The sequence below is a fragment of the Choloepus didactylus genome, chromosome 20 (genome assembly GCF_015220235.1).
Source record: "Choloepus didactylus isolate mChoDid1 chromosome 20, mChoDid1.pri, whole genome shotgun sequence".
Lineage (NCBI taxonomy): Eukaryota > Metazoa > Chordata > Mammalia > Pilosa > Megalonychidae > Choloepus > Choloepus didactylus.
In genome coordinates this window covers 19,780,491-19,806,748 of record NC_051326.1, presented here as the reverse complement: position 1 = coordinate 19,806,748, position 26,258 = coordinate 19,780,491, and the positions used below count along the sequence as shown (strand labels likewise).

Genomic DNA, 26,258 nt, shown 5'->3' with positions numbered 1-26,258 from the left:
AATATTGATCCAAATTTGCCTTGCAGTAACATAAAAATAAAACTACAAGTATTATCCTTAATCCTACACAACAGTGATATGGAAATTTGACAGAAGGGAATTCAGTGAATTTATAGAGCTCTAGGGAACTTGTGTGGTTTTGTTGGAAGATAAAGATAACAAACGGTTTTTGTTTAAAAAGTAGGAAAAAGACCCATAAGTCTTTCAAATACAGCTAATCACTCAAAAGACTAAATGTGGTGTTTAGGATTGAATAATGTCACCACAAGATATGTTCAAGTCCTAATCCCCAATTGTGGGTATGAATTCATTTGCAGATGAGATATTCCAGGACTAACCCCTGGTCCTGTGGGTGTGGGCTCATTTTTGAATGAGATCTTCAAAGATCCTGTTAAGAGAAGGCCAAATTGAATCAAGATGGGCCTTAATTCAATATGACTGGAATCCCTATATACAAAGGGAATTTGGACATGGAAGTAGAAACGAGGGGTAAGGAGACATAAGGAAACAGATTGTCAAGTGACAGAGGCAAAGATTGATTGCCACCAAGCCACTACCAATATGTTACAGAATTTGGAGAAAGCATGGCCTTCCAAAACCTTGATTTTAGACGTACAGGCTCCAAAACTGTGAAACCATAAATTCCTGTTGTTTAAGCCAAACAGTCTGTGGCATTTGTTATAGCAGCCCTGGCAAACTAAAATGTATGGATATGCATCATATCCAAAACAGAGTCAAGAAAATAGAAATTTCTTAAGCAAGACATACTACATACTAACTATAAGGAAAATCAAGAGGATAATATTAAAATTAAAAATTTCTGCTCATCAAGGACACCTTGAACAGAATGAAAATGCAAGCCGTAGATAGCTGACAAATGGCTAATATCCATACAATATATAGAAACCTGACAAATTATTATGAAATAAGAAGAGAACCTGAGGAAAATAGCTGAAAGCACTTCACAAAAAATGGATATTCAACTGTCTAATAAAAAAATTGAAAAGGTTTTCAACCTAATAAGGAAAATATTCATTGGGAAAATGCAAATTACAACCATAACACATCACCAGAAAGGCTAAATTAAAAAAAACTAACTATAAATTTGGACCAGCATGTGTAGGAATCTAAACTCTTATATACTGCTTTTTTGAGTATAAAAAAAGGATACAGTCATGTAAGAAAGCTATTTGTCAGTATCCTATAAAGCAGTGCATAGTGAAAGCCATGATTCAGTAGTTCTAATTTCAGGTATATTCCACCCAAAATGCATACATATATGCTGAAGATTTCTAAAATCAGCTTCATTCAAGAGGGTCAGAAACTTGACACAAACTATATGCCCATTGTAAAGTTTAATTTCAACTTGACTAGGTTATCATGTCCAGTTTGATTAAGCGCTGACCTACTTCTCATCTAAAGGTATTTCATAGATGGATTTTGCATCAAAAATTAGTTGACTGCATCTATATTCAACAAATAAGATTGCTCTCCACAATGTGTGTAATCCCCTCATCCAATCAGTTGAGGTCTTAAAAACAAGAACTGAGTGTAGCAGAAGAAGCATAATTTCTACTTCAACATCAACAATGGCTCTTGCCACAATTTTCAGCCAGCCAGTTTCCCCTGAGGAATTTGGAGTAAGGACTTCAACATCACTTTTATCAGAGTTTTCAGTCTGTGACCTACCCCACAAAGTTCAGACTTGTCTGCCCCAAAGTTGTTGGAGCCAATTCCTTAGGATAAATCTATCACTCTATGTATCTATCTATTTATCTATCCATCATCTCCTATAAATAAGATATATATGGTGTTGGTTCTGATTCTCTGGAGAACCCTTACTAATACACACAACAAGGGAGAAATATATAAGTATATGGGGGGTGGGGGGGTGGTTACAGATTCAGTGTACAACAATGAGAATGAACAAATAATTCCTACACCTAATAACTTACACGAATCTCACAGATACATAATGTGCAAAATACATCAGCAAAAAAGAAAGAGATAAAATCCATATAATTTCATTTAAATAACTTTCAATTTCAAGCAAATTAAGATGGCATTAAAAGTCAAGTTATGTGTTACTCTTGGGAATAAACAACAGGAAGGCATCATGAGGGGATTGTGAATTTCTTGTGATGTTCTATTTCTATATCAGCTACTGGTTACAGATGAGTGTTAACTTCATGAAAATTGATTCAGTTATATGTTATATGTCAATAAAAAATTTTCTTCTAATTAAAAAAGAGCAACCTAGAAAAAAAAAGAGCAAACTTCAACCCAAAACAAGCAAAAGGAAGGATATGACAAAGATTAGAGCAGACTTAAATGAACTAGAAAACATAAAAACAATAGAGAGAATCAACAAAACCAAAGTCCAACAAAACTGACAGAACTTTAGCCTCACTGACAAAGAAAAAATGTAAGAGGAAGCAAATACCTAAAATAAGAAACAAAAAGGACAATACTACCAACCCCAATGAAATAAAAAGGACTATAAGAAGACACTATGAAAAACTGTATGTCAATAAGTTAAATAACCTAGATTAAATAGGCAAATTCCTAGAAACATACAAATTACCCACACTGACTCAAGAAGAAATAGAAGATTTCAAGAAACAAATAACTAGTAAAGAGATTGAATCAGTACTCAAAATACTCTCAACAAAGAAAAGCCCAGGACCAGGTGGCTTTGTTACTGGACCCAGGCAGTAGATTCTTTTGCTTGATGCACTCAAATGACCAATTCCTGAGACACTGGGTTTTGAAAGAAAGAGTTTTATTGCTAGGTGTGAAGCAGGAGAACAAATGGCCTATCAGTCCAAAATCTGTCTCCCCAAACTGCAGTAATTCTGATAGTTTCATAGCATCAAAAGATGGGCAGGTTTTAGGATGATGAGCACAATGGTCCCAGATTATGTAATTAGAAGTGATCTAATTATTGAGCATGGGCATACTGATTACATGCTTAGTCACAGAATGTACGTAAGAAAACAGTGGCCTTAATATGATGATGGGTTTGATTTTTAGTATCATAATGAAGTATAGGTGACTTGTAAGTTAAAGTTTAAGTTACTGCACATGTCAGGTGGGCCCATCTTGGTTAGATCCAGCCTTGATTATCAAGATAACTTTGGATCCTTCATTAATATACATTAGGGGCTGTCTTTAGTGATCACAAGATTTAAAGTCAAAAAACTGGATAAATGGGTACAAGTGAAGGTTAGTCACAAAGTTTTTACAATCACAATGGAACAAGATAAAGGCTACACAATCATTATTAGAGATTGAGGCAGCTGGATTACAGTTCAGATTTCAGGTATTTCCCTCTGTCTAAAATACCAGAAAGTAAAAAGGAATATCTATATAATGATTCACTAATCATAATCAATCCTGCTCAAACTCTTCCAAATACTGAAGAAGAGGAATAACTCCCTAACTCTTTCTATGAGAATGACATCACCTTCATACCAAAGCAAGATAAGATACCATGAGAAAACTACAGACCAGTTTCCCTTATGACTACAGATGCAAAAATCCTCAACAAGACACTAGCAAACCGAATCCAATAGTACATCAAAAGAATTACATACATCATAATCAAGAGGGATACATCCCAGGTATGCAAAGGTGGTTCCACAAAAGAAAATCAATTAATTAAATGGAATCCACAACATTAAGAGAACAAAGGGGAAAAAAAACACATAAGCATCTCAGTGGATGCAGAAAAGGCATCTGAAAACGTCCAGCTGGCCCTCTTGATAAAATCATGTAGAAGACTAGAAATAGAGGTAGACTTCCCCAACCTGATAAAGGCCACTCACAGAAAACCACAGCAAACATCATACTCAGTGGTAAAGATTGACACCTTACCCCCTAAGATCAGGAACAAGACACCAGTAATGTGTTAAGTAATGTTTTCTTAGACTTTAAATCCAAAACATAAGCAACAAAAGAAAAAATAGATAAACTGAACTTCATCAAAATTACAAACTTTTGGGTCTCAGAGGACTTTATCATAAAAGATAAATGACAATCTACATATTAGGAGAAAATATCTGAAAACCACATATCCAATAAAGGTTTAATATCCAGAATAAAGAAATCCTTCAACTTAACAACAAAACACAAGCTGTCTTTCCAAAGAAGATACGTAAAAGCACATGAAAAGATGCTCAACATCATTAGCCATCAGGGAAATGCAAATCAAAACCGCAGTGAGATACCATTTCACACCCAATAAAATCACTGCTATTAAAAAAAAAGCCTTAAATTACAAATGTTAGAAAGGATACAGAGAAATAAGAATACTCATTCATTCCTGTTGGCAATGTAAAATGGTGCAGCCACTGTGGATGACAGTTTGACAGTTCTTCAGAAAGTTCAGTATAGAATTACCATATGACCTCTCAAATCCGCTACTAAGTATATACCCAAAAGAATTGAAAGCAGGTACTTGAACAGATATTTACACTCCAATGTTCATAGCGGCATTATTCACAATTGCCAAAAGATGGAAGCAACCCAAGTGTCCATCAACCAAAGAATGGGGAAACAAAATGTGGTATATACATAGTGGAATATTATCTAGCCATAACAAGAATGAAGTCCTGATACATGTGACAACATGGATGAATCTTGGAGACATCATGTTGCAAAAAATAAGCCATACAAAAGGACAAATACTGTATGATCTCACTGATGTGAAATAATTAGAATAAGCAAACTCACAGAATCAGAATCTATAATAAAGATTCCCAGGGAATGGGGTAGGGATAGGGAATGGGAATTTAAGGCTTAAAGTGTACTGGGTTCCTATCTGGAAGAATGGAAATGTTTCATAATGGATGTTGGTGATGGTAGCACAACATTGTCAAAGTAATTAATAGCATAGAGATAGAGATAGAGACAGAGCAGAAACAGAGATAGAGATAGAGATAGCTGAATGTGGTTAAAAGGACATGTTAGGTTGTAGATATGGTAAAAGATTAAAATTTTTTTTTAATTCCATGGAACTGCCCTACCCACATGGTGAACCCTAAATTAAACCATGGAGTACAGTTAATAGTACAATTATTAAAACGTGCTGTCATTAATTGTAACAAATGTTCCACACCAATGTAAGGTGTTAATAATGGCGTGGTATACGCCAATCCTGTATTTTATGCATGATTGTTCTGTAAACTTGCAACTTCTCTAATTAAGAAAGAAATTCAAACAGGCTACAGAAATCAAAAGCTGAAAAAAACCACCAGTATTGAGTTCCCTGACTTGAGCATTTTTAAACTGAGGGCAAGTGTACCTCCATTAGAAAAATTCCCCTCTGGCTGTAGGAAACAAAAGAAACAGCCAAGGACAAGCAAGCTCACAGGAAATTGAGAAAGGATCCTCAAAATCAGAGTACCACATAATTGGAAGCGCTTGATCTGTGTATAAATTAATATCAAATTTCTGATTTATCACTTAACCATGTAGTCATGGAGCAAAATGAAAACTACTTTTTTAAGCTAAAAAAGCTTAAGCTAAAACTTATCTGAATTGAGTTCTGAGAGGTTCTACCACTGCAAGCATGGTATCTGCATTTTGAATCTAACCAAATATATTGTCTGCTAAAACAAAATGTTAGCATTCTTCCAAACAATGTAACAGAACTCAGAAGGTCCACAACACAACATAAATAAAAAAGCCACAAATTAAGACAGTGCTGCCTTATTGTAAAAGAGACATAGATTGATGAAACAAGACACTCAGTGTAGAAATAAACTATTATATACATGGTCAATTGATTTGCAACTAAGTTACCAAAGTGATTCAATGAAGAAAGCATTGCCTAATCAACAAATAGTTCTGGGAAAATTGTATATTCCAATTAAGGGATGGAGAAAGGGGGTTCCTCAACCCCTATACCACATCATATGCAAATATTAATTTCATATGGATCACTGACCTAAACATAGTAACTAAGATGAATAAACATCATAAGAAATTATATGGAAGGTCTTCAAGACCATATATAAACAAAGATTTTCTTAGGTAGGTACAGAATTCACTAACTATAAAAGAAATAAAAAAAGATAAATTGGATTTCATCAAAATCAACAATGTCTGGTTTTTGAAAGGCAATATTAAGAAAGTAAAAACTCAAACCATAGCCTGGGAGAAATAGTAATATGAATATATGGCAAAGAATATGTATCAATAATATAAAAAGAACTCTCAAAACAATAAAATAATAAGAAATCACAAATGTAAATTCAAAAATGGGAAAAATTTTAATGGACATTTTTGCAAAAAAAGATAAGCAAATGATATAGACGTTCAATAAACACATGAAAAGACCAAGTTGGTCTTCAAGAAAATTCAATTTAAACAACAATTAGAAACCACTGCACATACAACAGAAGTGTTAAAACTAAAAGGACTGACATTATTAAATATTGGTCAGTATTTGGAGCAACTGAAAAGCTCTTGTACTGCTTGTGGACATACAAAATAGTACAAACACTTTTGACAGCATTTTGGTAGTTTCTTGTAAAATAAGTATACGATTTAACCCAACCCACTATTCCTATGTATTTTTGCAAAAGAAATTAAAATATAAGTTCCAAAAAAAAAAAAAAAAAAGACTTCTATATCCAATAGCCGAATAAAGAAGGAAAATTTTGTATTTTATGTAAGGGAATACTACCTAGCAATAAGGATGAACATGTAATGTGGATGAATCTCAGAAACATTATGCTGAGTGCAACACAAAAGAGAACATCCTGTATGCTATTATTTATATAAAGTTCCAGAACAGACAAAATTAATCTATAGTAAAAAGTGAGGTGAGTTTGACTAAAAACACATGAGGGAATGTTTTGAGATGTCAGAAATGTTCTATTTCTTGACTGGGTTAGTTATTACACAGGGGTAATAAGTGTGTAATACATTTATAAATATTCATCTTACTTTACAACTTACAATGATTACAGTCTGTGGTAATTTATGCCTTCATATGCTTGAAGTGTGAAAACAACAGATAATATGTGCATTACTGTGATATTCTATAAGAGATAAATATCATATACAGGGGATGATTTGCCTAACTGAACTCACAGACAGATATATTTTCCAGCTGAAAAAGATCTGACACTATTATGGTTTAAAAGGTATATGAATAAATGTACAAAAGAATGCCACAAGGAGGCTGTGCAATTGTTTTAGTAGCCCCGATGAATACTTAGGACCACACATTATTCTGAAAAATTTTAACACATTTCCAACATTTAACATTCAGGAAAAATTACATAAAAACTCATATCCCCAAATTTCTCTAGTCAGAATGTCAGATATATTCCTTCACACATATACACATACAGACATTCATATATATGCACATATGTACATAGTCCATGTTTATATATCTGTATACATAAGAAGGAATATATATATCTGATATTCAATATATGTGTATATACAAAAGGTATGTAAATCATGGAAGATATATATTGTGATGTATTTATTAATATATATGTAACTTATATATCATTAATACAGTTATATATTCTTTATTTATATTGATACATGTGCATATATATATATATATATATATGCATATGCACACACACACACTCAACAATCAGCTATAATAGATAGCCTGTTTAGATGTTTCTTCATAAACCCATGACAACTTAATTCATATATCTGTACACACACACACACACACACACACACACACACACACATCCGGGTGTGTGTGTATAATCTCCCACTTGTCTTCTACAGGCATTTATAGTTCCAAAATTTGCTGCAGGATGTAGGTTTGATTGAGGTCTAATATGACCTAACATAAATGAACAGGGATGATAAACAGAAAAGCAGTCCTTGATACTGAAGAGCTGACTTGTAACCAACATCTAAGCCTTGGTGTCCTGTTGAACATAAACACTTTCACAGAACATCAACATCATAGGATGCTGCTGTGTAGCAATTATAGATCAAGACAAAACCAGACAACTTCATAACAGGCACTGAAAACAGACAAAACATAAATGTTTTCCAAGCCAGAAAAATGACCAAATATCCCCTCAACTGGCTAAAATGAGTGGCTGCTGTTTCTTTACCAACGACAGCATTATCATTGTTCCAGCCTTCCTTTCTCCTAGATAAAAGTTATTAAGATACATAATCGTAGAATCACCTCTACTCTCTAACAGCATCTAATCCAGAGCAAAGCCCCACCCCTTTAAAACCGTCCCCAAGTCCCCTAACACAGGCCAACTCTTAAAATAAGGCCATAGTGATTCCTTAAAGGTTTTTTAATATTTCTTGAAAATTGGAAACAAGTATTTAAGAAGTTATCAAGAGTGGAAGGGAAGGGCAAGTGAGGAAAGAGTGGAGACTTGGTGAATGGAGGATCAAAATGTGCTAGGAGTTAAAATAGCACAGAGAAAATATCTTGCTTTGAAAGTGAACAAATTAGTGTTATCTGAGAGTACAAAGGGAAATTGTTAGAAACGATACAGCCTTACAATTCAAAATTATATAAAAAAAATACTCTCAGTCAATTACATGCTTTTCTGAATCTTCACTCTCATTTGACCTCATCTTCTTTGGAACTGTGACACGCAGGAACATTCCTTCAGAATCTGCAGTAAGAAAATTTTTTTCGCATCAGTGACCATCACTTTCAAGTACGGGTGGTTAAGGCTGAATCCACGGGTGGGGGCCTGCTCTTATCAAAATCTCTTAAAATTGTAAATAAACTTAATTATATGTGTTCACCCTCATTCTTGGTCCCCAGATTTCAATGCATGTTCAAGGGAACACTGAAAGTGGCTCACACACAACAAAATTTACAGTTCTACAGGACAGCTCTGTTCGTTTTCGGGCCGTGGCTGGGCCTTTCCTCGGGGCTCTAAGGAGTGAGCTGAGCGCTGTACCGCCCATCTAAGTCCTCCGGCCTCCGAGTGGGAAGATCCAGGGTGACCAGTGGGTCTCTGCGGATGATGACACCGTGGACCGTGACTCAGAGAGCGGTAGGGACTGGACTCATCGTTATTGCACTAAGATCACTTGACCTTGTCTCGGGCAGGGGATTGGTGGAAGGCGCCTGTAGCGGATTTGGGAAGGGGCTAGTGGGGTACTTAAAGCCACAGGAAATTATTCCCCAGGAAGAGCCCAGCCCTTCTCTGAGGTGAAAGGAGAAGGCAGTGGAGGTTCCGCGTGGACTTACGGGGGCCGGCATGCAGCTCTCCAAGCTCAGCGAGCAGTGCAAGTAGAAGCAACATGGCTGAGCCCGACCACGGGAACATGGTCGAGGATAAAGGCGGTTGGGGCAGCTCTGAGGCTCGCGGGCAGGACCGCGGCCCCTGAGTATAGAGCGTGCTGCTCCTGGATCCTGGAGTGAGGACTGCTTTTGCCTTAAGCACTGGTTGGCTCAGCTTTCCGGAACCTTCCACAGGGCAGGGAGAGGAAACACCAGACACAGAGATACACATTTGCACACGGGGGTTTATTGTTGCGGAGTTTAAATTTTTTAAAACCTTCAGTAGGGACATAGGGACAAATGAACATGACTTGCTTTCTATGGCAGACCAGTTTCTAATGAGTTTCTTGGTAATATCTTTTCTCCACATTAGAGTTTTCTGGTATGTTCTATTTATTGTAGTGGAGGAGAAACAGAAAATTAGAGATGTTAACTATTACTACAAGCAACTTCCTACTTAAATCACACCACTGCTGAATTACCAATTTATTTTCTTTGCAAATAAGGAAAAAATCAAGAAAATTGAACTTGATCCTGGATAAAAACAATCAGAAACATTTTTCTCCAACTGTGCACTTACTTTTACAAAAACAGATTGTAACCAGTTAAGGAACGGGAAAGGAAAGCTTTAAAATGTAATGTAGGTATGTTTTGTTATCCTCCACGAGAGATGCCTTTCCAGGGTTCTTTTCCCAAACTTTTTGTGAATATCCAGTGGGATTCATGGATATAGCCTCCAAGAGGGGGTAGGCTCCACCCATTTCTGTGGAGCCAAGCAGTTATGAACTCTAATCAACCTGCATTTGAACTCCACTGTTTCATTAACTATCTAGCTGAATTCTTCTGTCTGGTGTCCAACTAATTACAAGAATCAATGCTCCATTGTTCTTATTATTAATTAGTATTTAACTTTTTTTATTTTGAGATAATTGTCAATTTACATGCAGTTATGAGATTTCATATATCCTTTACCCAGCTTTTACCAATGGCAACATCTTACAAAACCACAGTACTGTGTCACAACCAGAATATTGAAGCTTATGCAATCAGCTGATCTTATTCAGATTTCTCCATTTTTATGTATATTCATTCATGTGTGTGTGTGTGTGTGTGTGTGTGTGTGTGTGTGTGTTTAGTGCTATGAGATTTTATTATATATGTAGGCTTATGTATCCACCACCAGTCAAGACTTGGAACAGTTCCATCATCACAAGGATCACTTTTGTTGCCCTTTTATAACATATCCACCTCACTCCCTACCTCACCCATATTCCTTTCCTTGACAAACACTAATCTGTCCTCAGTTTCTATAACTTGGCCATTTCAAGACAGTCGTATGAATTGAATTTTTTTACTTGGCATAATTCCACAGAGATTCATCAGAGTTATTCCGTGTATAAACACATTGTTCCTTTTTATTGCTGATTGATATTCTGTGTGTGAATGTACACAGCTTGTGTACCCATTCACCCAGTGAAGGACATCTGGATTTTCCAGTTTAAGGGTATAACAAAGCTGCTGCCAATGCTTACATCCAGGTTGTTGTGTGAACATAAATTTTCATTCCCGGTGAAAAATGCCCGAGGATCCAATTGCTGAGTCATATGGTAAGCACATGTATAGTTTTATAAGAAATTGCTGAGGAAATGTTACAATAGAATTACTATGGCTAAGCGATTTAAAATGGAGTTAGAAGGCTGTTCAGGAAGTTATTCTTATGCCCCTCTCAGCCAGATATCACAAACCGCAGAGGTATGCAAAACCAAAGGCAACAATCATTCTGAGGACATCTGGCACACCATGAACCAACCACAAGATACATCAGTAAACTGTCTAATTTGAAGGATATCTGGAAAGCTCCAATATCCACTAATCATTATTCTTTATACAGGCAATTTATGTAATCTTTTTCTTTAAAAAGCCTCGCTTGAAAGCCCCAAGGTGGTACACAATTTGGTGTGCTGCCTGAATCTGCTGTGCTCCCCAAATTGCAATTCTAAGACCCCAAATAAACAATTTTGTTGCCCTGCAGCTCAGTCTGTAATTTCTCAGTCAATATTTCTGGTATTCAGAAGTGGGGTCCAAAGCAAGCAACCACCTCTACTCCAGGGCCAATATTGGATATTCAACCATGGCACTTGCAAGAGCCCTTTTTGCTCTGTAGTTTCCCCCATGGTCCTCAGTGTCTGGTTGGTGAGTCCTCTTGGTTTCAAACCTCCCTTCCTTTGTCTGAGGTTTTAGCCTTTTTTGGGTTCTTCTGGTTAAAGGCTTGTGAGGCCCCAGGTCCCGGGGCCCCACCCCCTCCTCCATTATGAGCTGCATGCAGCCACATACATGACCAGGAAAGACATTAACTCCCTTAATAACCAAATCTCACGAGATCCTGTTGTAACAAAATCTCATGAGACCCTGCTAAAACTCCATTGTCACAAATCTTTATGAGCACCCCCCCTTGCCTTGGAACTTCGGTCTCTCTCTCTCTGTGTGGAACAGCAGAATGCTGACTTCACTTTCCCAACCCCCCAACCCTGGGGAAAAATCGTCTACTTTTTTGTAAGTCCCTAATTAAACTCATGGGTAACTCCCTGCTGGGCATGTTCTTTGAACTTGGGGCTAATCTGAGTTGGAACAGGGCTTTTGAACTTTGTTATTTTGTTTTGGACTGGTGGCAGCAGTACTTTTCATTGCCTTTCGGTTTATAGGGATTTCTCCTGTTTGGTGAGTACTCTAATATTCAGAATGTCTTCTTCCTCTCTTTCTCGGACATTACCTGGAGGGATACCTCCCTAACATTTCCTAATCTTAGGAATTCAGTTTAAAAAAAAATGTGAAAAAGGAATGGTTAGAGAGGCCAGGGGTCAATAATGAGGCCCCGTTCCCGCCTCCAGCCTGGGCCTGGCCCCAGCTCCACCTCCTCTCCTTCTTGACACACACACACTGGCCCGACCCAGACGCAGCTCCTCCTCGAGGGCGGAGAGAGGTGGCATTTGAGTCTTCCAGTATCCCAGCAGGCAGTGCAGCCTAGAGATGCTGACAAAGGACCAGAGGAGCAGTCGCAGCTGCTTTCCGAGGAGCCGGTGTTCCCGAGATTGCCAAAATGTGAGTTTTTAAATGAATGTAAGAAAAATCCAGAATAGACAAGACTATAAAAACAGAAGCTGCAGCAAGGGGGGGTTAGTGCCAATGCATCAACAAGAAAGACAACTGGAGTTAGTGGAAGGAAATCCTGCTGTTTTTGTGTTTCCCACAGAGCTAATATTTTATGCAGATGATCAGTCAACACATAAGCAAGGGTTGACTCTGTATAATCCTTATGAGTTTGCCTTAAAGTTCAGAGTGTGATTCATCATAGAGATGTTTGATCCTGTCACTAAGGTGTAATAGACAAATTCCATCTCTAAGTTTCCGAGCAAAGCCAGAGGAAGGCTTTAGGAAGGAAAGAAGTTGTTGCTACTCTTCTTCCATCCACAGAAGAACAACAAAAGGAAGAGGAGGAAAAAATAAAGGAATATTTAAGAGAAAGTTTATTTTTTGAGCAGTCATTTCAACCAGGAAAAAAAACTGTTTCCTCAGGGCCTAATTTACTAACTGTCTTGCTGGGATTGGTGTGCATTGCAGCCCTAATGCTTCCTACGCTGGGGGATGTGGAATCCCTGGTGCCTCTCTACCGCCACTTAAGTGTGAACCAAAAATTAGTGGCTGCTTATATTTTAGGTCTTCTCACAATGGCTATACTTAGAACATGAGCAAGGATTTCAGTTGACTTCCGAAGTAATTATATCTTCAAAATATCATGAACGTGGACTGCCTTTATCTCTGTCTCACTCCGTTGACATGCTATAAACTATACAGTGATTTAAAATAATTGCAAATATATAATATATATTTTAAATTCCTATAATTTTATTTGAAGGACTCTAGCACGTTATGTTACAGACAGCAAGGATGCTTCTGAGTGACACCTGTGAAATTATTTGAAGAAATTCTTTTTATATCTATACCTACCAGGCAAAATACTTCAATTAAAACATTTGTTATTTTGTCATCTTTTACTAGTTTGCTTTGATTGTTAAGGTCATGTGTCCTTCAAAGTGAAAGGCCTAAAAGAATAAACTGGCCAGCCTAAAAATAAAAAATTACTTTTTTGGGGGGGAAAAAAAAAAGGAATGGTGTGCCAGTTTGAATGTATTTCATCCCCCAAACGCCATTATCTTTGATGTAGTCTTGTGGGGCAGATGTGTTGATGCTGATTAGATTTGCTTGGAATGTGCCCTACCCAGCTGTGGGTGATGACTCTGATGAGATATTTCCATGGAGGTATGGCCCCACCCATTCAGGGTGGGCCTTGATCAGTGGAGCCATATAAATGAGCTGACTCAAAGAGAAGGAGCTCAGTGCAGCTGTGAATGATGTTTTGAAGAGGAGCTACAGCCAAGAGGGGCACTTTGAAGAAAGCACAGGAGCTGCAGATGAGAGACATTTTGAAGACGGCCTTTGAAAGTAGACTCTTGCTCAGGAGAAGCTAAGAGAGGACAGATACCCCAAGTGCAACTAAGAGTGACATTTTTGAGGAACTGCAGCCTAGAAAGGAACATCCTGGGAGAAAGCTGTTTTGAAACCAGAACTTTGGAGCAGACGCCAGCTACGTGCCTTCCCAGCTAACAGAGATTTTCCAGACACCATTGGCCATCCTCCAGTGAAGGTACCTTATTGCTGATGTGTTACCTTGGACACTTTATGGCCTTAAGACTTTAAGGCCTGTGTAACCAAATAAACCCCCTTTTATAAAAGCCAATCCATCTCTGGTGTTTTGCATTCCAGCAGCATTAGCAAACTACAACAAATGGTTAATAACTACACTAACCATCTTGATTTTCTCGAGCTCCCACATTATCCAGAGGAGGACCGAGTCAACTGGAAATCCAATGAAGCAGCTCCAGCTTGACATACCTGGGATCCTTTGAGTGCCCAAGACATTTCTGCAGCTACAGCAACCACAAGTCTCCCAGAAAGATCCAGTTTAAGCTAATTACAGAAAAAGCCACTGGCAAACATCCTGCCTCTGTGATATCTGATCTGGCTAGCCATCTCCAAAGACACTCCTGCTGACAAATATCCTGGCTCTGTAGTATCTGAACTGGCTCACTATGCTCAAAGACACTCCACTCAAAACATGCCTAACAATGCTCTACCCCCTCCAAAGGCAGCCCAAGTCCCAGATGACCCATATAAGCTACTATCTAAATGCCAGCCCCCAAGCAGGAGCTTCTTTCTGGCTCTGCGCCACATGCATGTGTGCTCTTGCTCATTAAAACCTCTTTCTTGCCTTTGCAGCAAGTCCTCTGGTTATTTCTTCCATCAACAGAACATAAACTTGAGTAAAAAGTTGCTCCTTTAAATAAACTTGTTAAATTAATTAAACATTTTGAAAAAATTCTAGGATAAAATAAAAATAAATAAAATCACAGCTTGATAATTAAAAGTATGGAATAAAAAATTATAAAATGAGTCCTCATTTGCAGCTTTTAATAACAATCAATACACAAATAGAGGTACCTCGAAGGGAAAAAAATATAAAGAACAATAGCTTTCTATTTGCAAGCGACAGGGACATTAAAAATGAGATTATCCATTTTAAAGAAAAAAAATAAAACAAGTGCTGGGCACATAAAAGCCCAAGTTTAAAATGGGTCCCTCATGTCCTTTCTTTAAAAATAGGGGTTTTAGACTAAAGATAGCTTGGTTTTACAGTGGACATGATGGGGAAGTTTTAATTTAAACAAGATTATACATTTAAAAAGATGCACTTGAAGAAAAACAAAAAGGTCCCCAGACTCCAGGGAGTGGGGTGTGTTTTTTGATTGTTATTCAAAAGCTTCTAAAAGATATGATAATAAAATAGCCTCTTTACCAAAAACACAAAAAACTCTGTGTGCCGGTTTGAGTGTATTGTGTCCCCCAAATGCCATTATCTTTGTGGTTCTGTGTGGGGCAGGCGTTTTGGTGATGGTTGGATTTGCTTGGAATGTGCCCCACCCAGCTGTGGGCAATGATTCTGATGAGATGTTCTCATGGAGGCGTGGCCCCACCCATTCGGGGTGGGCCTTGATTGGTGGAGCTACATAAATGAGCTGACTCGGGGGGGAAAAGAGAGTGCAGCTGGGAGTGATGTTTTGAAGAGAAGCAAGCTTGCAAGAGAGGAACGTCCTGGGAGAAAGCCATTTTGAGGCCGGAGCTTTGGAGCAGACGCCAGCTGCCTTCCCAGCTACAGGAGGTTTTCCAGATGCCATTGGCCATCCTCCGGTGAGGGTACCCGATTGCTGATGTGTTACCTTGGACGCTTTGTGGCCTTAAGACTGTAATTGTGTAGTGAAATAAACCCCCGTTTTATAAAGGCCTATCCATCTCTGGTGTTTTGCATTCTGCAGCATTAGCAAACTAGGACACTCTGATTTAAAAATAAATATATAAAGTGGGGAAAGCACAAAAAATCAGTTCTTTTACATAAACTAGTGAATTTTATACTTCTGTATTTTGTCTGTGTTCTTGAGACTGTTGTTTATGACTCATCGCTGAAAAATTTTAAGCTGTAAGTCTTCTATTTGTGTACCAACTTAAAACTGTTAATTTAAAAGAAAACAACTATGTCTTCTGAGTTATCATTAAGTCCAAAAATAAGGCATGTATTTTTGGAAATGTTCTTCCTTAACATATACAGATTCACTGATCAAATAAGCTGGTATTAAATATTTAAATGAATATAGAAGTTTTATTTTGACAATAATTGTTGTTTTGTAAGACATCAGCTTGAAGGCAGTTTCCAAAATCATTTTGGTAACTAAAGTAGAAAAGTTATACAGATTTATTTTATTAAAGAAAAAGATAGCAGTTTTGTCCTAAAGTAAAATGACTGGTGAATGGGTCAAAGAAATAGCAAACACTTTGAAATGAATGATGTTAAAAACCCTAACTTTTCAAAGTTTGTGGGTTGCAGCTAAAGCAATGACAAGAGGGAAATTTACAATTTTAAATGCTTACATTAGTGAACAAATGTTTAAATTCAATGACCTAATCATCTACTTTTAGAAGAAAAGGAAAAGAAAATTTAAATCCAAAGTAAAAAGAAAGAAATAATCAAGTACAGAAATAAATGAAATAGAAAACAAAAACAATAGAGAAAAACAAATGAAACTAAATACTGCCTGAAACTAGCAACTAAATTGATCAATCTCTCTCTATAATGTTCAATAATAATTAATGGGAATAGAGAGGAACTTCCTTCACTTGATAAAATTCATCAATGTAACATCCACAATTAAGATCATACTTAATTATGAATGATTGAATGCTTCCCCCTTCAATATAAAACAAGGAAGAAATGTCCACTCTCACCATCTCTTTTCAATATTTTACTGGAGTTTCTAGCCAGTATAATACTACAAGGAAAAGAAAAAATTGGCAAGCAGAATAGAAAGAAAAACTAGAATTTTCTTTATTGTCAGACAGCATGGTCATATACACAAAAAATCCTAAGGAATCTATGACAAGTTTATTAAAACTAAAGAATGAATTCACTAAGATAGAGGATACAAGCTCAATATACAAGAATATTTTTATACACTAGCAACAGATAATTGGAATATAAAATACTAATGCCAAATAAAATAGCATCAAAAACAAGAAATAATTAGGGAAGAACTTATCAATAATATGGGCAAGACCTGTACATTGAAAGCTTAAAAAAATTACTAGAGAAATTAAGGAAGACCTAAATAAATAAAGATAAATATACCATGCCAATGAGTTGGAAGATTCAGTATTATAAGATATCAATGTTTTTGCAAATTGACCCATAGATTCACCATCATTCCAGTCAATGTTCAAGAAGGCTTTTTGTAAAAATTAACTAGCCTAATTTAAAATTTATATTAAAAAATCATAGGATCAGACTTCCATTTCCAGCTAAAATGGAGTAGCCTATTCCTCCAAAGTCTTCCCTTCTAAAACTAAAAATCACTGGAAATAACTCAACAAATAAACAGGAAGATTCATCTGAGAAATGGAAAGAAGAAGGCAGACTGACTAGAGACATCAAGACTTGAGTGATGACATGGAGTTGAGCTTTGTTTTGTATTGTTTTCTTTTGTTTGAGTCCCATATATCCAGGACAAGGTACAGGAAAAGCCAACACCCTGAAACCTTAAATAGGCAATTTCAGGTCCACAGGGAGTTGAGTTTCCAGCCATGCCCTGCAGTGCCGAAGTTGCTCAAGACAGTGTAAGTTTGCTCTGTGCTTCCTACCTCCATGGTGTCAGTGGCATCTGGAAAAGAGCTGAGCTTAAACACACACTCAGTGGTAAAAAGGCAACACAAGTTAGAGCACCACAGTCTCCAGTGAGGTGGCAGTGGGTTGAAGGGAAGAAGAATTTCCATCCCATCCATCTGCAACAAGGAGGTGTAAGTGCACAACTTTTGCTGGAGTGGAGGGACACAACGAGAAGGAAGGTTGCTATACTTCACTTGAATTGGCAAAATGATGACACCAGTAGACTGTGATAAGTTATACACATATAATACATATACAGACCAACTACTAAAAAATATACGGAGATAACACTAAAAACAACTACAGATGAATCAAAACTGCAATGCTGAAATATGTTTTAGTAAACCAATAGGAAGGTAGGGAAAAGAAAACATAGAAATAAATAACAGAAAGAACAAACAGAAAACAAAATGATATACTTTAGTCCTAATATATCGTTAATGACACTAAATGAAATTTATCTAAATACACTAATAAAAAGACATTGGCAGAGTGGATTAAACAACATGACTCAACTATAAACTGTCTGTAAGAAATATACTTCAAATAGAATGATTCAAACAGATTAAAAGTAAAAGGATGGGAAAGTTATCACATAAATACTAGTCAAAAGAAAGTGGAATGATTATTTTAATATAAGATAAAGTAGACTTCAGAGCAAGTAAAATTACCAGAGACAGAGAGGGGTATTATAAAATGATAAAGGCATCAAGCCACAAGAAGATACAGTAATCCTAATGTGTATGTACCAAACAACAGAGTATTAAAATATGGGTAGGAAAAACTGATAAAACTGAAAGAGGAATATAGATAATTCCATAATTATAGTTGGAAATTTCAACTGTTGTAACTACTGACAAGGCAGTAAGAGAGCAAGGATGTGTAAGAACTCAATAACATAATCAATCAGCCAATAGGATCTAATTGACATTTATAGACCACTTAACACAACAGGCTAATACACTTTGTCTTCAAGTATTCATAGAAAATGTACTAAAATAGTACATATTCTGAGTTATAAAACTACTTCAACAAATTTAAAAGAATTGAAATTATACAGAGCATGTTCTCGGTGGAATCCAACTAAAAATCAATTAATAGAAAGATAACAGGAAAATCTCCCAAAGTTTGGAAACTAAACAACAAACACACTTCTAAATAATCCATGGGTCAAAGAGAAAGACTCAAAGGAAAATTTTTAAAAACACATTGAATTGCAGGAAAATGAACACAAAACATATCAAAATTTGTAGGAAACATCTAAAGCAATGCTGACAAGAAATTTTATAGCACTAAAATGCATATATTAGAACAGGAGAGACGTCTCAAACCATTAATCTAAACAACCACTTCAAGAATCCAGAAAAAGAAGAGCAAAATAAACCCAAAGCAAGCAGAAGGCAGAAAATAATAAAGAGCAGAAATCAATGAAATTCAAAACACAAAAACAATAAATAAAATCACTGACAAAAAGCTGGTTCTTTGAAAAGATCAATAAAATTGGCAAGCCTTTCCCAAACCGACAATAAAAGAGAAGATACAAATCATGAATATAAGGTTTGAAAGAGGTGATGGCACTACAGAACCTGCAGACATTAAAAGGATAATGAAGGAACATTAAAAAAACTCTACACACATAAAATTGACAATTTAGATGGAATGGACCAATCCTTTGAAAAATCTAAACCACCAAAATTCACAAATGTGAAAGAGGTTACTTGAAGAGCATTATAATAATTAAGAAAATTGAAATAGCAATTTGAAGAACTAAAAACAACAAAAAACAAAACAAAACAAAACAAAAAAATAGGAAATAAAATATCCAAGCCAGATATTTTCACTGGATAATTCCACTAAATATTCAAAGAAGAATTAACAGTAATTCTACACAATCTCTTCCAGAAAATAGAAGAGGATGGAACACTTCCCAATTCATTTTATGAAGCGTATTTACTCTGATATCAATCCAAAGACAGTATTAAAAAACGACATACCAATATGCCTCATTAATATACATGCAAAAATCTTTAACAAAATATTAGCAAATAGCAAAAAGAATTTAGAATAAATAAAAATAATTATATTCCATGACTAAGTAGAGTTGTTCCAGGGACACAAGGCTTATTCAATATTTGAAAATAAATCAGTGTAATCTACTATATTAGTAGGCCTAGGTAGAAAAATCCCAGGATCATAAGAATTGATAAGGAAGTACATTTGACAAAATTCAATATCCCCTCATGATCAAAATTCACAAAAAATAAGAATAGAGAGGAATTTCCTTAACTTGAAAAAGAACATCTACCAAAAAATCTATGGCAAACACCATACTTAATGGTGAAACATGAATTCTTTCCTTATAAGACCAGATGACTTTGAATAACACACTCAGGGAGAGATGCAACAGCCAAAGAGAATTATTTTTGGTAATCGGTACCTGATCCCTCATTAGCCTACTAATAAGCACAGTAGCATCAGAACTCAGATAAAACATGGGATGTATGACAGTATTTTTGAGTCATCAGTAAGAAAGAATCCTTTTATCAACAGAATAACCTGTGTTAGGGAAATGTACTACTTAAGCAGAATATCTAGGATTGATGCATCAGAATTTAAGTACCTAAGAATATAATGATGTATACAGTTGTAAATTTCTGGTATGAAATGAAAAGGGATGGAACTCAAGGTGAATAACACCAATACTTAAGGAACAATAAGCAGACTTATAACAAAGCAAATTGAGAAGGAAATCTCAAGGATTAGATACAGAACAAGGAATCAATCAGAAAAGATGGAAATGTTTCAGAAATGAAGAATTAAGTTCCTAAAAAGGAATAATTGCATATTAAATAAGAAATCAATAATAATAATAATAATAATAATGAGGACTGAAAGGAACCCACAGTATTGAACACTGTAAATGTGATGATTCTGCCAGAGTAAATTCTGAAATTGTCAGGAGGGCAAGACTGTCTGCAGTGGGAAATGAACAAATGATTTTACATTTTGAGAGACTGCACCTATTATTTAAAAAATTAAATAAAGTTTCCATATAAGAGTATACAGGTATCTGAATAATAGCACAGCTTTTTGGCTGACAAATACAGAATTACCTAGTCCCATGTTTCCTAATTAGGATTCAAAACCCTTCAAGTTATTTCTCAACACATGATTTCCAGATTTGCACTGGCTTTTGACACATTTTGTATAAATTGTGAGTTTTCTTCCACAAAGTGGCCCCCTTATAGCACCCCTTTTCAAATCTAAATATCAAATTGCTTTTCCTCAACACATTTCTACTCCATCTTTGAAATTTTTTGTTGTTCCTTGCTTATTTCTACAATTTCAGGATAGGTGTCAGTGAAATTAGAAATGTTGCTGTGTAGAAGCCTTGAGCTTACTCTGATTCAGAGCCACTTGGCTATTCTGCTTAACTTAGGCTTCCATAAATTTGATATTTGGTTAGAGTGACTGGTATTTGCCTCACATGCTGTCCCTCTCCTCATAGCTCCCAGTTCATGAGTATTTCAACAGCCCTTAAAGGGGAAGGGTAAACTAATCCTCAGACCACAGGCTTCACACCCTGGTCATTTCAAATGGTACAACCATAGTACTTCCTGTCAGCAGCTCTGCCCTCTGTAACAGAGAAGTTCACCTTCTTTGCCTCTTATCGTGTGACTCCTAGCTCCCCCACACAATCCCCATCCATGTGAAATTCCTTGAGTACCCCAGTTAATTGGGTATTCCTATCAAGAAAAAGTTGGGAGCAGCTTGATTTGGGACTTTTGGCCTCCAGTTCTGTGACAGAACATTTCTGTTTTATAAAGCCACCCCATTTGTAGTGACTTTTAAATTAGAGAAGCCCTAGGAAACCAATGTAGGTTGTGGGGCTAAATTGGCAGTCTCCTTGGCTTCATGGATGCAGATCTTAGTTTGCTTTCATCTCATGCAGAGCCTCTTTTGGACTCAAGATAGGGAAACATAGGGTGTAAGTTGAGGCTGAAAATGTAGAGAAAACACGAGACATAAGCCAGAAGATTCAGGCCCAAATGGTTTATTATTTCAGAGTTTAAAACCCTCAGCCATGACAACAGATTTGAGGGAGAAACTGCACTTTTTCCTTCTTGGCTTAGGCCAGTTTCTGATGAGGCATTTGGCACTATTCTCTCTCCAGGTCTTAGCAATTCAAGGTTGTTAGAGATTGTCGCTGTAGGAGAAAAAAACACAACACACAAAAAGTGCTCGAGTTGCTCAAGTTTCTTTGTTGCTGCAAATACTCTTAGAAAGTTGTGTAACAGAGATGGCTTCTCAAAATTCCTTAAGTGTTTATCCATGTTTGATATCTATTTAAGTCAATAAAACAAAGTGCCTTGAAATTCCCATTCAACATACATGAACTGATTTTAATTTAGGATAAAAAAGAAAAACTGGTGTTAATTGCAATCAAAATATGAACACACAAATACACACACATGCACACACACACACAGGTGTGTACATCTACATACCAAAAGCTTTTAACACATCATCCCTTAATCTAAGGTAAATCATGGATATTATTTCATTCTTTTGCATGCCTATAATTTCTAAAATGAACGTTCATTACTTATTAATACTGTCATAAGAAGCAAAATGATTCATATGTTCACATACACAGGCAATTTATTTATTTAATGAATTAAGAAAGTAATGTGATTCTTGAGAAAAGATTTGGGTATTCCTGAGTCCCTGGTGGAAAAGGACCTTAACACATTTTATGATTTTTAGCTTCTTATATTTAAACCCATTCCTCAGAATTATGAAACACAAAGCCAGTTAAATATCAAGTCAAGTCAAAATTTTTGTTGTAAACTTAAGTACTTCAGAAATATACTTCCTTTTCCTTCTTACTCTATAGCCTCTAAAGGCAGCCATAATTCTGACTTTCATCACTAAAGATTACCTTTACCTAGAATCAACTTTCATATAAGAGGAACAGTACAGTATACTCTTTGGTTTCTGGCTTCTTTGACTTATGTCTACGAAATTTATTTTAGTTGTTTCCTGTAGCAGTAGTTTGGTTATACTCATTGCTATGCAGTATTCCATTGGATAAATACAACACAATTTATCCATTCTCTTGACTTTTGAGTTGTTTTTAGTTTTTAGATATTATGAATAAAGAGGTTATGAAAATTCTTTTGTTAAAAAGTTTAAAACCACCTAAACAGCCAGGAGTGTAACTAATGAAACATAAGTGTGTCTCAGCTCAAAATTCACCTTTATAGTTCTGCTCTGCCATAATGGATGGAATTCCTTTAAACATGTCTGCTGTTTTCATCTGCAGCAAGGTAGGTCAGCGGTGTGGGTATGAGGATGTCCAGAGCAGCAATGCCCCAGCCATGCACCCAGCCTGACCAGGTGATCACTTTCCCCAGATTTGTCCACACAGACAAGTCACACTCCAGGCCCCCTGCCTGCGGCGGTGCCCTGATTCCCTCTGCTTGTTTGTTCCCCTTTCCCCACATTTGTCTCCTGCAGTCCTCCTGCTGTGGAAGCCCTCTCAGCTTGGACACTTTGTGCTCCAGACCTCTTGCTGCACCAACAGCTTGATTCCCACCGCTCACACACACTCCTGGCCCCCAGCACACACCTATTTCTCACCTGGAGGGTTTCTTCCGGTTTGCCCCACAACTCCAGATCAATCAATTTCTCTGCCATTCAGCAGGCTGCAACCATACCTTCTCCAATGAGATGTGAACCTCAGCCTTGGTGAGGGACCCTCTTCAAAGTTAATCCCTCCTTAGAAACTCTCCATCAGCCCTAGGGTACCATGTGGAATATTTTTCCCTACATCCTAAAGTGACTACTTAAATTATTCTAAGTTCCCAGCTTAAATCACTGTGTGGTTTTTATCTCCTAGTTGGACCTGAACTGTAACAATAGGTTATGTGAATAGTCAGCTTTAGAAGATACTAAGCTGCTGAATGGTAGACAAAAGTGCGTTGTACCAATTTATACTCACACCGGCAGTGCATGTGTCTTAGTTGTTTGACAGCCTCACCAATCCTTGAGGATAAAAATGAGTTTAGCCACTCTTAGAACAGTGTAAGGAAATCTCATTTTAATTTGTCTGTTCCTGATGAGGAGCATATTTTCACGTTTTGAACTAGTTACCTTTTGAAATGTGTCTCTTCAAATATTTTGCCCATTAGGTTTTCTCCATATTTTCTTATCAGTTTGTAGGGGTTCTGAATATGAGTATTGGATACATATTGCAGAAACCTCTTCCCATGCTGTGGCTTCCCTTTTTACTTTCTTAAGGATGTCTTTTGATAAATAAAATGTATGAATTTTAATAAGGAGGAATTTATCCATCTTTTCTTATATGGTTACTTTTGCCTGCAGAACCATGAAAACATTTTCCTATGTGTTCTGGAAGCTATTTTCTATTTAGGTCTCTGTTCCATCCTGAATTATTTTTTTTTTTCTCATTCTTAATTACTTAATGGAAGGTGTTTCTTAAAATTCTCCTGGCAATATTTTGTATTAAATACATAGGAAAATATTCACTGTATATATTCTTATGTACTTGATTATATGTGTAATTGTATTCAGTTTTCAGTTTTTTAATTGTTCTTTGTACATAAAAATAAAATTGGCATCTGCATCTTGACCTTGTATCCAGGGATCTTACTTCAAAACATTTATTCTATTAGTTTTCTAACTTCTTGGAATTTTCTATGTACACAGTCATCTCATCTGCAAAAAATCACAGTATTCCTTCAATATTTCCAAACTTTCTACATTTGTTCATTTTTTCTTACTTTATTTTACTGGCTAAGGCCACCCATACAATTATGAACACAAATGCTCACAAAGGGCATCCTGGTGAACGCAGAGGTAAATGCTCACCATTCAGCCACTGAGTGTAATATTTGCTGTAATTTTTTTTCAAACGCCCTTTATCAGATTGACAAGGTTTCCTTTTTATTACTAGTTAACTGAGACTTTTTGATAATGAAAAATTATTGAATTTTAGCAAATTTTTTTCATCTGTTGAAATGATCATATGATTTTTTCTTTTTTACATTAAAAGTGGTAACTTACGTTATCATGTTCATTGGTGTTCTAATTTTAAGCCAACCACTCCTTCCTAAATTTCCCCTCTCCTCCATGGTAAATGATGAACTATCCCTTTCAATTTTCACTAGATGATTTTGGAAATATTTTGTTTAGGATTATTACATCTCTAACTCAGAATTGATCCATAATTTTCCTTTCTTTTAATGTCCTTGTTAAGTTTCAGTATCAAAGTTAGGCTGGCCTCATGGAACAATTTGGGAAATGCTTCTTTGTGTATTCTCTGGTTAAGTATGTGTAAAATTGGCTTTATTTCATCTTTGAATAATTGGAAGAGGTAATAGTTTGAATTACTGTTCCTGATTCTTCACTGTTTCCCTGGTTTATGATTATTTACCCATGTTCATTGTCATGTGACTTTACAGTACTTCCCATGAGACTAGATGGTGTATATCACATTTCACTGATGTTGAGCTTGGTCTTATACTTTATCCAATGCAATATAAGCTGATGTGATTGGACAAGTACCAACCTTATGAGAAAGTTTTGATTAGAGTTTCAAGATCTTTAATAGACACTGGTTTATTCATATTTTCATTTCTTTCTCTATTCCATTTTGGGAAGTTGTGTTTTTTGGAGAATATGTGCATCTCATCTAAAATTTTTAATTTATAGTTTATACATTGCTAATTTTATCTTGTATCCTTCTATCTTTTTAATGTCCAAAAGGCTTTTTAAATGATGTGATTTTAATTCCTGATATTGGTAATTTATATCCTTTACCCTTACATTTTGAACTGTTTGTTAATTTTTACCAATTGTATAAAATATTTGGCTTATGTCTTGCTTAATTTTTTCTGATATTTGTTTTTTTTTATTTATTTCTGCTCTTTCCTTTATTGTTTCTTTTGATAGACTGTCTTTGAGTGCAAATAGCTCTTCTTTTTCTATCTTTGTGGTAGGGTTTATAAGGCAAATGTGTTTATTGTTCTCTGTTCTGTAATATGTATCTCATTATGATTAAAAGAATCAAAGTTTAGTTTTGCCAGAAAGCAGAGATAAGCCTAATTTTAGTAGCACCTAAAACAGTCTGTCTTTGCAACAGAATTACTGGTTTGTGATTCTCTACACCTTATAGTACTTCTCCAGTGTGATCCAGAAGAACTTGAAATATTCTCTCCTTTTATATTCTATCCATCATTTAGTAATGGAAATAATAAAAGGGGAATATCTAATTTTATAAAATATTGTGTTTGATTATTTCATAATCAGACCTCTAAATAAATTTTCAAATTCTCACAGATGAATTAGGACAGCAACATGAATGACACCTCCAAGGCTCTATCCTACTAACAATATTTTTCTCTGATGGCATGTCTTAGAATATCAGCCCTCTTTGTATGCAACAGTAAAACGTTACATAGCAGTAAAGGTAGAAAGTAAAAGCTCCTCCACAATGCTTGAAAACTCCCATAATTTATGTGTTCATAGATGCTACTGTGGCTACACAAAAGCCCTCCCTCCCTTAGTGTAGACAGGTTGAAGAGGTTGAGATATCATAAAGCTAAGTTTAATTTTTATTATTACAGATAGAATGATAGCTATGAAAACATTATC

At 36.0% G+C, this 26,258-nt stretch overlaps 2 protein-coding genes and 1 pseudogene across 2 annotated transcripts in view; 1 reads left to right on the top strand and 2 right to left on the bottom strand.

Moving 5' to 3' along the window:
- LOC119516421 (disintegrin and metalloproteinase domain-containing protein 18-like) overlaps positions 1-9,485 on the bottom strand; it is a gene marked incomplete at its 3' end in the record, with an annotated part of 113,605 nt that extends 104,120 nt beyond the window's left edge. Inside the window, exons 1-2 of the mRNA XM_037812772.1 lie at positions 9,221-9,485; positions 8,557-8,633 (exon numbers count right to left, since the gene is read on the bottom strand). Of these exons, the coding sequence (XP_037668700.1) occupies positions 8,557-8,633; positions 9,221-9,485 (342 nt within the window). The remainder of the gene's footprint in view (positions 1-8,556; positions 8,634-9,220) is intronic.
- Positions 9,486-12,436: 2,951 nt separating this feature from the next.
- On the top strand, positions 12,437-12,999 carry LOC119516880 (annotated as a pseudogene).
- An 8,700-nt stretch (positions 13,000-21,699) lies between these two features.
- LOC119516704 (disintegrin and metalloproteinase domain-containing protein 5-like) overlaps positions 21,700-26,258 on the bottom strand; it is a 120,155-nt gene continuing 115,596 nt past the window's right edge. The window contains exon 21 of the mRNA XM_037813128.1: positions 21,700-21,786. Within this exon, the coding sequence (XP_037669056.1) occupies positions 21,774-21,786 (13 nt within the window). The 3' untranslated portion in view covers positions 21,700-21,773. The remainder of the gene's footprint in view (positions 21,787-26,258) is intronic.